The sequence below is a fragment of the Cyprinus carpio genome, chromosome A6, assembly GCF_018340385.1.
Source record: "Cyprinus carpio isolate SPL01 chromosome A6, ASM1834038v1, whole genome shotgun sequence".
In the NCBI taxonomy this organism is placed as follows: Eukaryota; Metazoa; Chordata; class Actinopteri; order Cypriniformes; family Cyprinidae; genus Cyprinus; species Cyprinus carpio.
Window position 1 is genome coordinate 2,434,682 of NC_056577.1, and position 14,292 is coordinate 2,448,973.

General features: G+C 34.4%; 1 protein-coding gene across 1 annotated transcript in view; it reads right to left on the reverse strand.

Annotated features, from left to right (window-relative positions):
* Positions 1 to 1,050: 1,050 nt before the first annotated feature.
* LOC109082336 (neurobeachin-like protein 1) overlaps positions 1,051 to 14,292 on the reverse strand; it is a 56,988-nt gene continuing 43,746 nt past the window's right edge. The window contains 15 exon segments of the mRNA XM_042759165.1: positions 1,051 to 1,575; positions 4,236 to 4,371; positions 5,763 to 5,911; positions 5,997 to 6,158; positions 6,336 to 6,452; positions 6,827 to 6,921; positions 7,062 to 7,234; positions 7,321 to 7,430; positions 8,373 to 8,462; positions 8,542 to 8,658; positions 8,772 to 8,869; positions 11,462 to 11,579; positions 11,916 to 12,025; positions 12,911 to 13,041; positions 13,406 to 13,546. Of these exon segments, the coding sequence (XP_042615099.1) occupies positions 1,474 to 1,575; positions 4,236 to 4,371; positions 5,763 to 5,911; positions 5,997 to 6,158; positions 6,336 to 6,452; positions 6,827 to 6,921; positions 7,062 to 7,234; positions 7,321 to 7,430; positions 8,373 to 8,462; positions 8,542 to 8,658; positions 8,772 to 8,869; positions 11,462 to 11,579; positions 11,916 to 12,025; positions 12,911 to 13,041; positions 13,406 to 13,546 (1,849 nt within the window). The 3' untranslated portion in view covers positions 1,051 to 1,473.

Below are 14,292 nucleotides of genomic sequence, written 5' to 3' on the forward strand. Positions count from 1 at the left end.
ACCAGCAGATGCAGGGCACACTTTGTGATAGGAAATGCAACATAAGTTACATAACTCAGACTTCAAATCAAAACTTCAGCACCACTGCAAACTAAAGCACACATATGGAAGAACATACAACAGACAAAACACCCTGATAAACACATCTGCATTTTGGTATTAGTATCTTCATTAGCATCTTCATATTACCGATCACTTAAGTTAACTGTCCTTTAGTAAAGGAATGAATGTTGTCACTCAGAAAGACATTAGTCACCATGATCGCTTCCACCAAAGCGCAGGTTATTATCACTGTGCAAGTGTAGTAATTTGATATTAACAAATGCAAAAGGCTTCTGAAGCAGTTTGAAGGAGATCCTTCACAGCTGTGACTATAATAAAGGACTTGGACCTATGGTTACTATTGTACATTCTTGTAAGGGAAACACATATATCTCAAGCCTACGGTGAAGAAATCAAAAACTACATATTGAGGAGATTTCAATCAGTAACTGTGAGAATTCTCTAGAAGGCCTGGAAGTTTACCTGCATAGTAAACGAAGACTGCATGGCTTAGGAAGAGGGTAAACAGCGTCTCACCTGACTATCGCATTATGCTGCATTGGTTCTAGCTGTTCTATGTAGTGCTCAGTTTGGATACTAGGAAGACTGCGGAGCAGCGATTAGCCTGTGGAATGCTTCACGAAGCGTCATCAGAGGGACAAAACTGTATTGCTTACTGTCGTGTCTCACAAAGCCCTTCGAAACGTGTCCTCCTTCGTATCTGTAGTGTTTCATCAAACAAAACAAACTTCAGACGCAACAAATCTTGCATTCTTCATTGAAAGAACTACCTCACAATTCAAGTAATCAATGACAATATTCAACAGTTATGCACAATAAAAATCAGTGTTTTGTCAGTTTTGCTATAAAATGTGTTGGTCTATTGGAACAGAATACGAAATCCGTATTGTGAATTATACTGGTGTGAACCGTCATCCACTTTTCGAGGTCTGCGCAAGACTGTGCAAATAAATAATGCCTGTGTCCACTAATAAAACATCCAAAAGATCACCTGTGAAAGTCATTTAATATGACAAGGCCACTAAGAAACAAATGAATAACTGGACAAGTACTACAAAAACACAAAAATCCTGACGTGACAAAAACACGCTGTAATGATGCTGATGATGATGATGATGATTAACTAAAGGTGTGTGGCATATGTGGTGGAAAAACGACAGAGAGGGGGGTTTTCACAGAACTCAGACACATATAGTTAGATGGTGCCTGCACCAGTTCAACTACACGTCTACAACACGAGGGAACACGCATCCTTTTGACTCAACACACACACACACAAATTTGCATACAGGTGCTTAAAAAAGTCCTTCATATTGTTTCAGCAAGAGGAGAGAGCCATCCTCCAAACTGAAACAATGGTTTTGGGTGACTGACGGGGCAATGGGCCAATCAGGCAGGAGGGGGGCGGGGTCAGGGCTGCTCTTGGGTGTGATACTCTGTTTCTCCAGACGAGATCTGAGTGAGACGTTTACTGGAGCCCCAGAGTTTCCTTGTAATCTGGCCAGAACGCATCTGAGGAACGGAGAGGAGAGGAGAGGGAAGTGAAGGATAAAAGTAAAGAGGAAGTGAACAGTGGGGAAAAAAGGTGATTGATGAGCCAATGTAAAATCATCTGTGTTGGATTCATTTCAAGGTTAGTGCAAAATCAAAATGTACATTTTAAGTGAGGTTCAAAAAAAGATGATGAGATAAGGAAATGATAACACTGTCCTGCATCATGTTTGCTGAATGAAATCCAACACTTGTTTCTTACCAGTCTTGGGCTGAAATAGTGCCTGTTCTGTTCTATCACACTTTCTCACATATGATGCGATTTTTGCAGCATCTTTGCTTTTTACAACCATTTGTAAGGTGAAGAAGTGTTGTATTAACACTTAAAGGTGCTGTATGTAAGTTTTTGACTCTACTAACGCATAAAAATATCATAATATGTTTGCAGATATTTAAGAAACATGCTAAGTTAACATACTTGTTTATTTGAAAAACAATGCTACAGTCAGTTATTCTCCTTTGAAAATGTGCGTTCCGGGCCGGAATGTCAGTCTCTGTTTTGGTTTGTAAAAACCCGCCCACTGCCAGTTTACCCAATTGTATTTTACCATCCCAGGCACCCCAATCTGGCAACCTGTGTGCGTCAAGTCTGAGGAGGAGGGGTGGGGTGAAAAAACCCTCTCCAATATTTTGAATTCGGACTGTAATACCTAGTTAAACCACTTGGTGTGAATCCTACATACAGCACCTTTAAAACCAGCACAGACATAATTAATATCTTACTCGAGCCATCTAACAACTATTTGTTCAATTTCCGCATGCATGAATTATTCTGAAGACATTATTTTGATTAGGTTAAAATTATGGCCATTACAAAATCTGTGGGTGTTTTACTACATCTAAACAGTGACAGAAAATGACAGATTTTGTAAAAAAAAGCTTATTATGTAACGTTCTTTGACATTAAATGAGTATTTGAAAAAAAAATTCACTCCTTTCCAGACTGTAAGTTAAAAAATACATTTTGAGTACTACTTCTGTCATTAAACCTGAAGTCTTTGACACTTGACTGTGTTAAGCGTTATTTCGGTTAATTAGTTAATTAAAGCTGATCATTTTCAAAAAATACTTATTCTTATTTTGTGAAAAATAAAACTGTACATGATGGAAAATTGTTAATGATATTTTTGAACTCAGCATAAACAAATTTTTTTTTCAAGATGCAGGGCTGTGTAATTTTACGTACTGACTATGTGTGCATACAAACTCTTAAAATCTGAACTGACATCTTAGAACAGAAACATGCTCTACACAAGTATGCAAAACACAGATTCCTCACGAATGCATTGTAAGCGTGTGGTCCCATTCAAATTGAAACTGGCCAAATGAATCAGTGTTTTCCATTTTTCTGTCTGAGGCAGAGACTACTTACACCTTAACTAATCTCAGAACTCAAGGCGGCGATAGAGTTTATATCAAATGCTGTGCGATAATTTAAGGAAGTAGCTATATGTCAAGTGTGCATAATGTTGACTTGCTCAGAAAGAGAAAAGTGATGGCAGAAGAAATGTCATTATAGCGCTCCTTTGGCAGTGTGGTTAATGAAAATGTACAGTACGTTCTCTGAGTAAAACTATCATAATGTGCCGGTATTGAAAATAAACATGAAATATTATTATAATGTTAATACTAATAATAATCCAGCATCAGTTACTTCCCATTTCGGAAAACACTGATGTGTGAAATTGAGCTTGCGTAGCTAGAAGCATGTGTACTTGTGCGGAGTATGTTTCAGGCTGTATTTTCCATATCAATTCAACTAAAGTAGAAACCCAAATGATGCTATTCATATTTAAGAGAAAATCCTTGAGAACGCTTTGCATTGTTTGGAATATTCAAAAATAGCTTCAGTGTTTGGCATGAATACCTGTGCATTCAGTCATATTGAAAACATTTTTTTTTTCTTGTAAACAAAAAAAAAAAACAAAAAAAAAGAAAGAAAGAAAAACCCTCCTCTAATGATTTCACAGTTTTACAATTATACTAGAATGACTGTGACACTACAAGTTATTTATTCTTACTATTGTTATATCATATTATTACTAGCAGTGTTAGCAGAATTGTGACGGGGTGGTTTGGTTAGGTTATGAAAACCAATATCAAACTTATTAAAAACTATAACACTTCAAACAATCACCACTGATTACACAAATGCTCAAGATAAAAGTCCTTGGCAACAGTTTCAAAGCATTGTTATGTTATTACGATGTTCATGTGTGTATTGTTTGTTTATGGAACTGATTGATAGTTTGAGAACAAACCTCTGAAAAATGTTCTTTGAAGTTATCTAAATCTGACCATACAACTTCTTCAAAAAAAATAATGATTAATAAGTAAATAAATGATCTTTTTTAAATCGATTCTTTTAGAGGAAGAGTTATGGTTTTAGGTTCAGGTTAAACTGTAGTCTCCTCTTAGATAGCTAGGTAAACGTGAGAACTTTATGCATCTGAGCTTGACGTCTGCTAAGCGTGTATATATTTCTCTCAGATGATGTCGGGGCTGAACGTGTTCTGGTCTCTGAGATGCAGCAGGCGTGCGGGCGATCGCACACGCAGCGTGTTCATGAGAGGTGAGCCCTCCATCCTCTGGGTGATGTAGTTCCTGAAGGAGTTTTTTACCTCCGCAGGTTTCCCCACGCCCACCACGATCAGCTTGCCGTCATCGAGTCCCACCAGCACGTGAGATTGCTCCTTGGTCACAGACACACAGCGGATGGGCACCCGCATCGCCGTCGGCGACACACACAGAGCCAGGCTGCCACGGTAACCAAGAGAGGACGTGTTAGGATCAAGTTCAAGGAACAGACCTTCAGACTTACAATCTGACAACAACATCATAAAATGCAATGATAAAAATCCTTAAGTGTCCTTAAAGGGATAGTTCACTCAAAAAAGAAAACTCTGTCATCATTCACTCACCCTTAAATAAAAAAAAAACCTGTATGGCTTTCTCTTTTTTTGTTTTTGAACACAAAATTAGATATTTTGAAGAATGTTTCAGGTCCCCATTGACGTCTATTATATATTTTCCATATCCGTACAGATTTTGAACAATTTGAGTGTGAGTAAATGATGAGAGAATTTTCATCTTTGGATGAACTATTCCTTTAATAGAGTGCAACAGTCGAGTTCCGGAAGTAAAAAATTCCATAAATTTTCTCATTAGGGTAAAACTGACTTGTCACAACATGACAAACCTACTATGAGCTGTTAATCGATGGTATATGATTTTGTTACTTCTGCAACTTATTTAATGGTGGTTAACAGCAGAATTCCTGGTGAGATTTTTATTCTGCCAAGAAGTCACAGAACCATGACAAGCAAATAACGTCAAAAATCTTTAGTGCCCAACCGCTCCAATGAAGCACTGAGAATGGTGAGTCCGTCTTACTTAAATATTTGTATGCATGTGCATATTTTGCAATAAACATAAAATATATTATTTCTATGTACATAATCAACATCAGAGAATTGTGATAAGATAATCATGCCAAAAGAACACTTTACCATCAACTCACTACCATAAGCACTGCAAATGACTAAATAGAGTCAAGTCTCCAATGTTCTCAGACTACTTAAATATTTGTGTGTGTATTTACATATTTTATAAATAGAGAAGATATTGTTTGTATGTGTGTAATAAACATCTCAACAAGCTAATTGCGAAAAAAAAAAAAAAAAAAAAAAAAAAAAACTTTTTAGTGCGGAAAAAAAAACCCTGTAATGCACTTAAACATCTATTTATATTTCGCATTAAATAAAATATATAATTTTTACATTTTTAAATCTTTCCCTCACTAAAGCTGTTAATATCACAGTCTTGTATCTTTCTCTGATTTTCAAATGCTTGTTTGCTTAAAATCGTAAAAAAAAAAAAAAGTTTGTGATGTGATTCACATTGTAGCTGGTTGGTTTATTTCATGGTTTAAAACTTTTACATTATAACTTTTTAAAATCCTGAATGGTAGAAATAAATGGAAAAAAAAAAACGCGTCCAGAATCATGGCTGCTGAAGAAGTGGCCCCGTTGCATTGTATAGTATTACTGATACTCTGCTCTCTAGATATGATTCCTCCTCATAATATGACATCATTCTGATGCATGTTATAATATGGAAAAGCAGCAGATTATGGTTTGCAGGTTTACCTGTAGAGATCTCTGACAGACAGGAAACCCTGCTCACTGCCGATGATGACATGTTCTCCTGAAACACACATGTCTGTCACCTGCTCCTTCAGAGGAGCGCTGCACAGGTGCTTCCCGTTCACAGAGTACAGGTGCAGGGCGTTCTTATCCTGAACACACACACACAAAGAGGATCGGATTACACGGCCACAGAAATGTGTGCGGAGAAGGGGAACTGAACTGTGTGTTTGATACCTTCAGTGTGGCTTTGCCCTCTACGCAGGTGTGCACCACTAGATGTCCCTCCCAGGACACAGCCAGGTGCATGATGGACACGGGCAGAGAGCTCTCACACGGCGGCCGCAGAGAGCGCATGTACTGACCCCTCCGAACAGTGTGAATGATCACCGTCCCATCCTGTGACACACACAAACTGCTGGTTACATTCTTGTAAACATTCACAATTCTTTGAACCATTTGAAAATACTATATATGTATATCAGCTATGTTTGGCTAACCTTTTTTTTATTTGAAATGAGGCACAATTAGAAATAGACAGTGTTTCTGAGTGACTGTGAGAGAGTTGAGTCTTACCCGTGATCCAGAGACCGCCATGTCCAGCTCTGTACTGATAGACACGCTCACAACTTCATCTGTGTGTCCGTACAACACCTGCACTGGCTTATGGGACAGACCCACCGGAACACCACCCTACAAAAACAGAATAAGTTAAGTTCAGCATATAATAAGGATTTCTGAAGGATCATGTGACACTGAAGACTGGAGTAATGATGCTGAAAATACAGCTTTGGTAACAGGAATAAATCAATTTTAAAATATATTAAAAAGTTATTTTAAGTTGTAATACCATTCCATAATATTACTGTTTTTACTCTAATCAAATAAATGCAGCCTTGGTGAGCATAAAACAATTCAAAAACATTTTTAACTACATTTTTTGACCAGTAGTGTATATACAGCACAATAAACACCTGATTGGTTCAATAAAATACTATACTTCATATTTAGGAATGAACCATCTACAGGAAGTCATTTGAAGACTTTTCTAAGAGAACAGAACATACCTGCTGTAGCACCTGCCACACCATACAGGTGGTGTCTCTAGAGCCAGAGATCAGGTGTATCCCAAAGTGATCTGTGGCCAGGCACGTTACGATGTCTGCCGAGACAGAAAAATATAGACACACAAATTTCCAAAGTTAGCAGATTTGTTTCCTGCAATTCAAGGTTAAAGTTAGAACATACAGTACACTCTGGATGTGCCCATTCATGAGAAAGGAAAAAGGCCGTTTCCATTACCCATGTGGCGGATGTGCTGCCCCACTGTTTTGCCCTTGACGAGTGACGTCACTCTCAGGCTGTTGTCCCAGTGGCCTCCACTGAAGAGCAGCTTCCCGTCATGAGACACAACAAACAGGTGAGCTGTGACTTCCACCCCTGGAGAGAACGGCCCTGCTAGAAACCTCTGAGTCCTACAGAGAGAGAGTGTTGGTTCTGTTAAAGGAAGTGCAGGGCAGCTATAAACAGGAAGATGTTAACATTCATCAGAGAGACTCACTTTACACCGGCTACGGTGGGGTCTTTGATGAAGGTGAAATAGTTGGATATGTTCTTGTCATAGGGCAGCCAGCCGTGAATTCCCATCAAGCAGTTCTGGCTCAGAGTTACCTTGATAACCCAATTGATAACACATTATATATGAGAGTATCAAAGATTTCATAACAGCCAGAAACCTCAGAGGACATTAAAGACAATGTAATGAATGGCTTTTGAAATGCTTTATTTATAATTTAAGAATTATGCATAGCCATGCTATTATTGTAAAATAAACCCTGTGATCATGACTCTGACAATACATTATCCGAGTCAAAATTATATGTTTTATATTTATATAATTATTAAAAGGCTGCTTACCACACAATAAACTCAAATAATTGTATTTCATTTATTATTTGTTTAAAACAATTTGAGTCAAAATTATTTTATATATTTTAAATTTAAATAAATATTATTTTCTATAATGTTCTATTTATATATTTTATCATACTGTGCACTTATGATAGGACCAGTGACATCACATGAGTGCTTATAAAATAATTAAATGCAATTCTTTTTTTTAATTATAATATTTATTTATTTAAAATGAGTCTATATATGATAGGTAAAAATTGATAGCCTGAATGCACTGTAAGTCGCTTTGGATAAAAGCGTCTGCTAAATGCATAAATTTAATTTTTTATTTAATTTATATTTATATGTGTGTGTGTGTGTAAACATTATTTTATATAATTTAATATTTATATAATTTATTACAATGTGCATTAATTAATTATGCCCAGTGACATTAATAAAAACCTGAGTGATCAGTAATGTGTATTATTAACTCACTTATTACATTTTAAATTATGAATACAAATTATTTTATAAATGTTATGGTTGTGTTTACAGTATATAAATATTATTATTTTATATAATAAATCACAATGTGCAGCAACTGATTGTGCGAAATATGACTAGAAACATTCATTAAAAAATAAATCAATAAAAATAGGGTCTATTCTGATGTCATGTGTCTTTAAACCTGTCTTGACTAATCAAGCCCAGACTTACCAGAGTATCTGGACTCCCCTGTGAGATAAAAGAATGGGACTGGTTCTTAGGGACCACGGCTTTAACCAGTGGCACATTATCACTGATGCCCTAAAACACAGAGACGAAACTCCATCAGTCCACAGAACAACATCTGGACAAACACATAAAGCACTGCTCATCCAGTCACCTCAATGAAGAAGGATTTGAGTTCAGTGAGGTGCTCGAATATGTTGAGAGGACAGGAGTCCAGACGGGTTCTCCTCTTCTCCAGCTCCTCCAGAGAGAGACGCACGGGATGGGGCTCCTAAATGCACATTAACACATAACATCTTATCAAACAGCAAACTCTCTCATGTGTATGTCATCTTATGATCTCCATTCGAGATTCTTCTAACACTGTCTGTGTGTGTGCCGTACCTTCAGTAACTGGCACGGTGTCTGTCCAAAGTTACTGATCATGCCTTCTAGAGCCTTCCTCTCCTTCTCATCTGTGATGGCGTCCAGATCAACAGCCCCTAAAACAAGCACAGACAGTTTCATTTAGCTGTAGTTTAAAAGTATTTGCACTGTAAACACAGTGATAATGTAGGGTCAGCTAGTCATTATCTCAAAATAATCTCGACATGGTGATGAAGACCTGTCCTGATATGAAAGAGAAGTTTTATAGAAGCCTGAAAGGCTCTGTTTTTGTGATAATGATCGGCTGAGACATCCGGGTTTTTTTACATGGCTACTTATGAAATAAATAAATAGTAGACATAAAATACTGATAGGAGTTGAAATTGTCATTATGTAAGAACAAATAGGGATCACAAAAAACTAGCACAGATATGTCTGAAATGAGTTGTCGGGTTCAAGGTGTGTATGTATATGTATACATGTATGTATATATAAATACATACAGTACAGGTCAAAAGTTTGGAAACATTACTATTTTTAATGTTTTTGAAAGAAGTTTCTTCTTCTCATCAAGCCTGCATTTATTTGATCAAATGTTCAAAGGAAAAAAAGGTAATATTGTGATATATTATTACAATTTAAAATAACTGTTTTTAAATTTATTATACTTTAAATTATCATTTATTTCTGTGATGCAAAGCTGAATATTTTTAGGATCATTTACACATGATCCTTTAGAAATCATTCTAATATGATGATTCATTATCAAAGTTGGAAACAGTTCTGCTGCTTAATATTTTTTCAGAACATGTGATACTTTTTTAGGATACTTTGATGAATAAAAAGTAAAAAAAAAAAAAAAAAAGTAAAAAAAAAAAAAGAAGCCATGTTTTTAAAATATAAATATTTTGTAACAACAATATACACTACGGGTCAGTAATTTGGGGTCAGTAATTTTTTTTCTTTCTTTTTTTAAATAAAATCAATACTCTTATTCAGCAAGGATGTGTTAAATTAATAAAAAGTGATAGTAAAGAAAATATATTATTAGAATATATATTATTAGAATTTTTTTTTTATTTTGAATAAATGCAGTTCTTTTTAACCTTTTTATTCATCAAATATATTAGACAGCAGAACTGTTTCCAACACTCATAATAAATCAGAATATTAGAATGATTTCTAAATGATCATGTGATAGACTGGATGTTACATGTGACACTGAAGGCTGGAGTAATGATGCTGAAAATTCAGCTTTGCATCGCAGGAATAAATTATTTTTTTTAAAGTATATTCAAATAGAAAACTATTATTTTAAGTTGTAATAATATTTCACAATATTACTGTTTTTTTCTTTATTTTTGATCAAATAAATGCAGGCTTGATGAGCAGAAGAGACTTCTTTCAAAAACATTAAAAATAGTAATAGTAAACTTTTGACCTGTACTGTATATATATATATATATATATATATATATATATATATATATATATATATATATATATATATATATATATATATATATATATATATATATATATATATATATATTTACTTACACAAGGTGTGTTTATAAATATTTTATATAAATATATTAGTATAATATTTATTTATAAAAGTTTATTTTTATATTTTTAGTTTTTTGTTTGAGTTTAAGTAATTCTGTTATGTGGTTTTCAGTTCTTTTTTCTATTTAGTTTTATTTTATTTCAGATTTACTTTTGGAAACTTTAGTACTAGTACTGCTAAAGCAACATTTTAAATTTTCTTCTATTTTTCAATTTTTTTATTTTTAAGTTCCCATTTTCATTTAATATTTATTTCAGCTGTATTTCAATTAACAAGTAATGTGTACTAAAAATAATCATTTTAGTTTACAATAAAACACCAGTTATTTACCACAATATTTAACTACTGAAATGAACTGTTTTTATTTTATTTCAGATTTAGTTTTAGTAACTTTAGTACTTCTAAAGTACTGGCAAAACAACATTTCTTTTTTTTTTTTTTAGTTTAAATTCTCTTTTAATATTTAGTTTTTATTTTATTTCAACTTTATTTAAATTAAGATGTAATGTGTACTAAAAGTAATAATTTTAGTTAAAAATAAAATACCAGTTATTTACCACAATATTTAACTACTGAAATAAACTGTTTTTATGTTATTTCAGATTTAGTTTTAGTAACTTTAGTACTTCTAAAGTACTGGCAAAGCAACATTTCTAATTTTTTTCTTAAAGCTTGAGTCTTTTTAATATTTAGTTTTTCTTTTATTTCAGCTTTATTTCAATTAACAAATAATGTGTACTAAAATGTAATAGTAAAAAGAACATTATACCACAATATTTAACTATTATTTACAGAACTTAATGAAACTTTAAATGTTTAAATTAGGTTTAGCACAACAATATTTCTTATCATGTTATTAAATAATTTTTACAGTGACACATACAGTTCTAGCTCAGTAATTGTGGTATTCGTACTCAGATGGTGCTTTATTACGATAGCTAGATCAATGCAACTATTTAGAAAAAAAATATATATATATTTACAGTTTTTTTGCAATGAAAAATAAACTTTAAACATTTTATAAGCTGTATTTGCAGTAAAATTAAGTCTTTGCAAAAGTCATAAAATAACAAAATATCCACCTAATTAATGTTCCTCAAGTCTGGTAGCAAAGGACGACAGCCACATCATGACATACCTTCATATGTGCAGTAATAGAAGACATTAAGGGCCTCCACTGCAGCCGGGCCCCTCTGTTTATAGCCAAAGATCAGATCGATCCATTCATGCAGATGGGCCGACACGTACTCTGATTCCTGAACACAGATCCACATCATCTACATCAAGAAACAATCACACGATACACTTCCAGACCAGTATTTCTCTAACTTTAGACCTGAGGCCGTCAGTCATTATGAGAGGAATCTGCCACCAGGAGGAGCCTGGGAAAGACTCTTGTGATGTTCTAGTTTTCTAACCTTTCATGAAGCCATTTCTGACTGCTTCAGGCTTTAATAGCACAGAAGTGGCAAAGGAATTGATAAGAAGAACAGAAATAGATCCTCCGTATTCAATTACACATCCCTCCCTGGAGGCTCTCTATTGAGGTCAGTGGGGACGAGCTGTGAAGAGGTCATCAGAAATGGGCTCACCAGGGCTTTGCGGTGCTTGTAGATAAAGTCCTCGGGGGATTTGGCCCATTTAGGCAGGATGACATCATTTACCCTCTCTTTAGAGATCTGCAAGCGACCCAGGTCATATCCTACACCAATTAGAGAGAGAATGAGACACAATGAACCACTGGTTACTTGAAATTTTGCAAATATTGCTGATTTATGGTCATGAATGTGCTTGCAAAGTTTTGTCACAGATGTGTATTTAGAAAGGCTGTATAATTTGTTGGGGTCATATTGACTCCCCCATTGGTTTCTATGCAATGTGCCAAAAATCAACTCAGAAAGACAGTAAAGAATCCAAAAAAAAAAAAAAAAAAAAAAAAAAAAAAAAAAAAAAACGAAAACCGGCCACTTTTTTTGCAGCTTGTCAAACACCTAAATATGAAATAGATGAGAACCTGTATATATTTAAATCTCAAAGTTTACTTAAAAGAAGACTCGTCTTCTGAATTACCAAAGGAAGATTCACTGTTCATTTATCTAGGCAAGTTTCATAGTCAAAAAAAGGATGTTTATGGTTATTAGTGTTTTGGATGTCATTTTGAGAAACTTATTTTACCCTCACAAGGGTTTGAGAACAAGATGACAAAAATCAGTGGAATTTACAAACAGCAATAAATACTACTCAGGACAAATAATGTTAGATAACATTTATACTTGCATGTGGTTATTTGCACCTAAGTGTGCAAAGAGTCACTACAAGTAGTCATTTCCAAAAAAAAATAAAAAAATAATTTTTTTGTGTCTGTACAGCCAATTTTGACCATAATATGAGGGTCAAATGAACCCCCAACACAATAGAAACATAGAAACGGATACAATTATTTAGTTTCTCACATATTTGATATTTTTTAGATGGAAGTTTTCTGTTTTTTACATGACGGACAAACACAAAAAGCACTTTCCTATTTCAGCTCAATCATCAGCACTAGCTCAACTGCTCTTTATTTCACTCTGCTGCTTCTGCTCACCGTTCTGGTTCTCCAAGAACTCTGGGAAGTAGAAGAATTCTGGGATGAGCTCTTTGACGTCGTTGGGATTGTCCATGAGGGTCTGCCAGGTGGCAGGAATGGAGTGAAACTGACGGTCAGCACAGTCAAACCTGCCACAGACAGACAGTCAGTTTTGTGAGGATATATCAGAACAGCACTAAACACATTTACACATGATTGCCCATGTTTAAATATCAATCAATCAATAACCAGTCATAACAGAGGCCATCTGCTTGAAGAAATCGTAAGCAGACTCAGGTCAGAGAGAGGCAGGAAACTGATCATGAAAAACTGAAATAATCCTGATTTTAATAGACCCTATAAAAGAGGCCTTTAAATGAATTTCACTTCAGGAACCATTTGTTTTTACAGCATACAAAATAAAAACCATTATGATTTGGTTGATAGAAAGACACCAGAGAAAGGGAGGAAAGATAGTGAGAGAAAAAAGACGTGAAACCAGACGAGCGTTACCTGCCGCTCTGCAGCTGGATGTGCAGGGATGTGAAGGGTTCGACTCGAATGAGGTAATGCATGACTCCAGCGGCGTTCGAGTAGTGCGTGCCGTAGTGGAAACGGTCTATGGTGCCCGTGGGGTCCTCAAAACTCTCATATCTGCAGATTAAACATCATCATTCACTGCTGACACGAAATCAATTCAAACTTTCAAAATCTTGTGAACTGATTCACTGTTTAGGGTTCAGTGTTTAGGGTTTCAAACTAAAACTATTAAAAATTGCTTTTGGTTTCAAGTTGATATTGGGGTGAAAAGGTTGATATTGTACAGATGCATTAGGTTGTATTCTGAAAAGTGCCTGAAAATCCATACAAATTGTTAATTGGAAGAAAAAAAAATTGCTTTTGATAACTGAAATAAAATAAATGAAAAAAAAAAGATGAAAAAAAAAATTAGAAAGAAATTCCTAAAATTAAAATGGAAATAAAAATAAATTAAAGAAATATTTAAAACCAATAAATATGACAAAAGTGCATAGAATTACTAAACCTTAAACTAAAAAAAATATAAAATTTAAAACTAAAAATATAAAATAAAATAAATATCATAACAGTATAAGTATAGTATAATAATAGAATAAAAATATTACAAAAAAAATAATGACAAGTTTATAATGACATATACATTGTAAATACAAATAATGGATGAAATAATGTATTTTAAATCGCAGTTTAATGAAACTTTTCAGTGCTGAACAAAGTTTGCTTATAAAAAAGATTCAACTATGAGTTACAAAACTCTACATGTTCGTCACAGTGCATTCTGGGATTGCGTTATCTGTAACTGACACATGCTACTGTATTTAGTATAATGTATAATATTTAGTATATTGATGCCTAGGTAG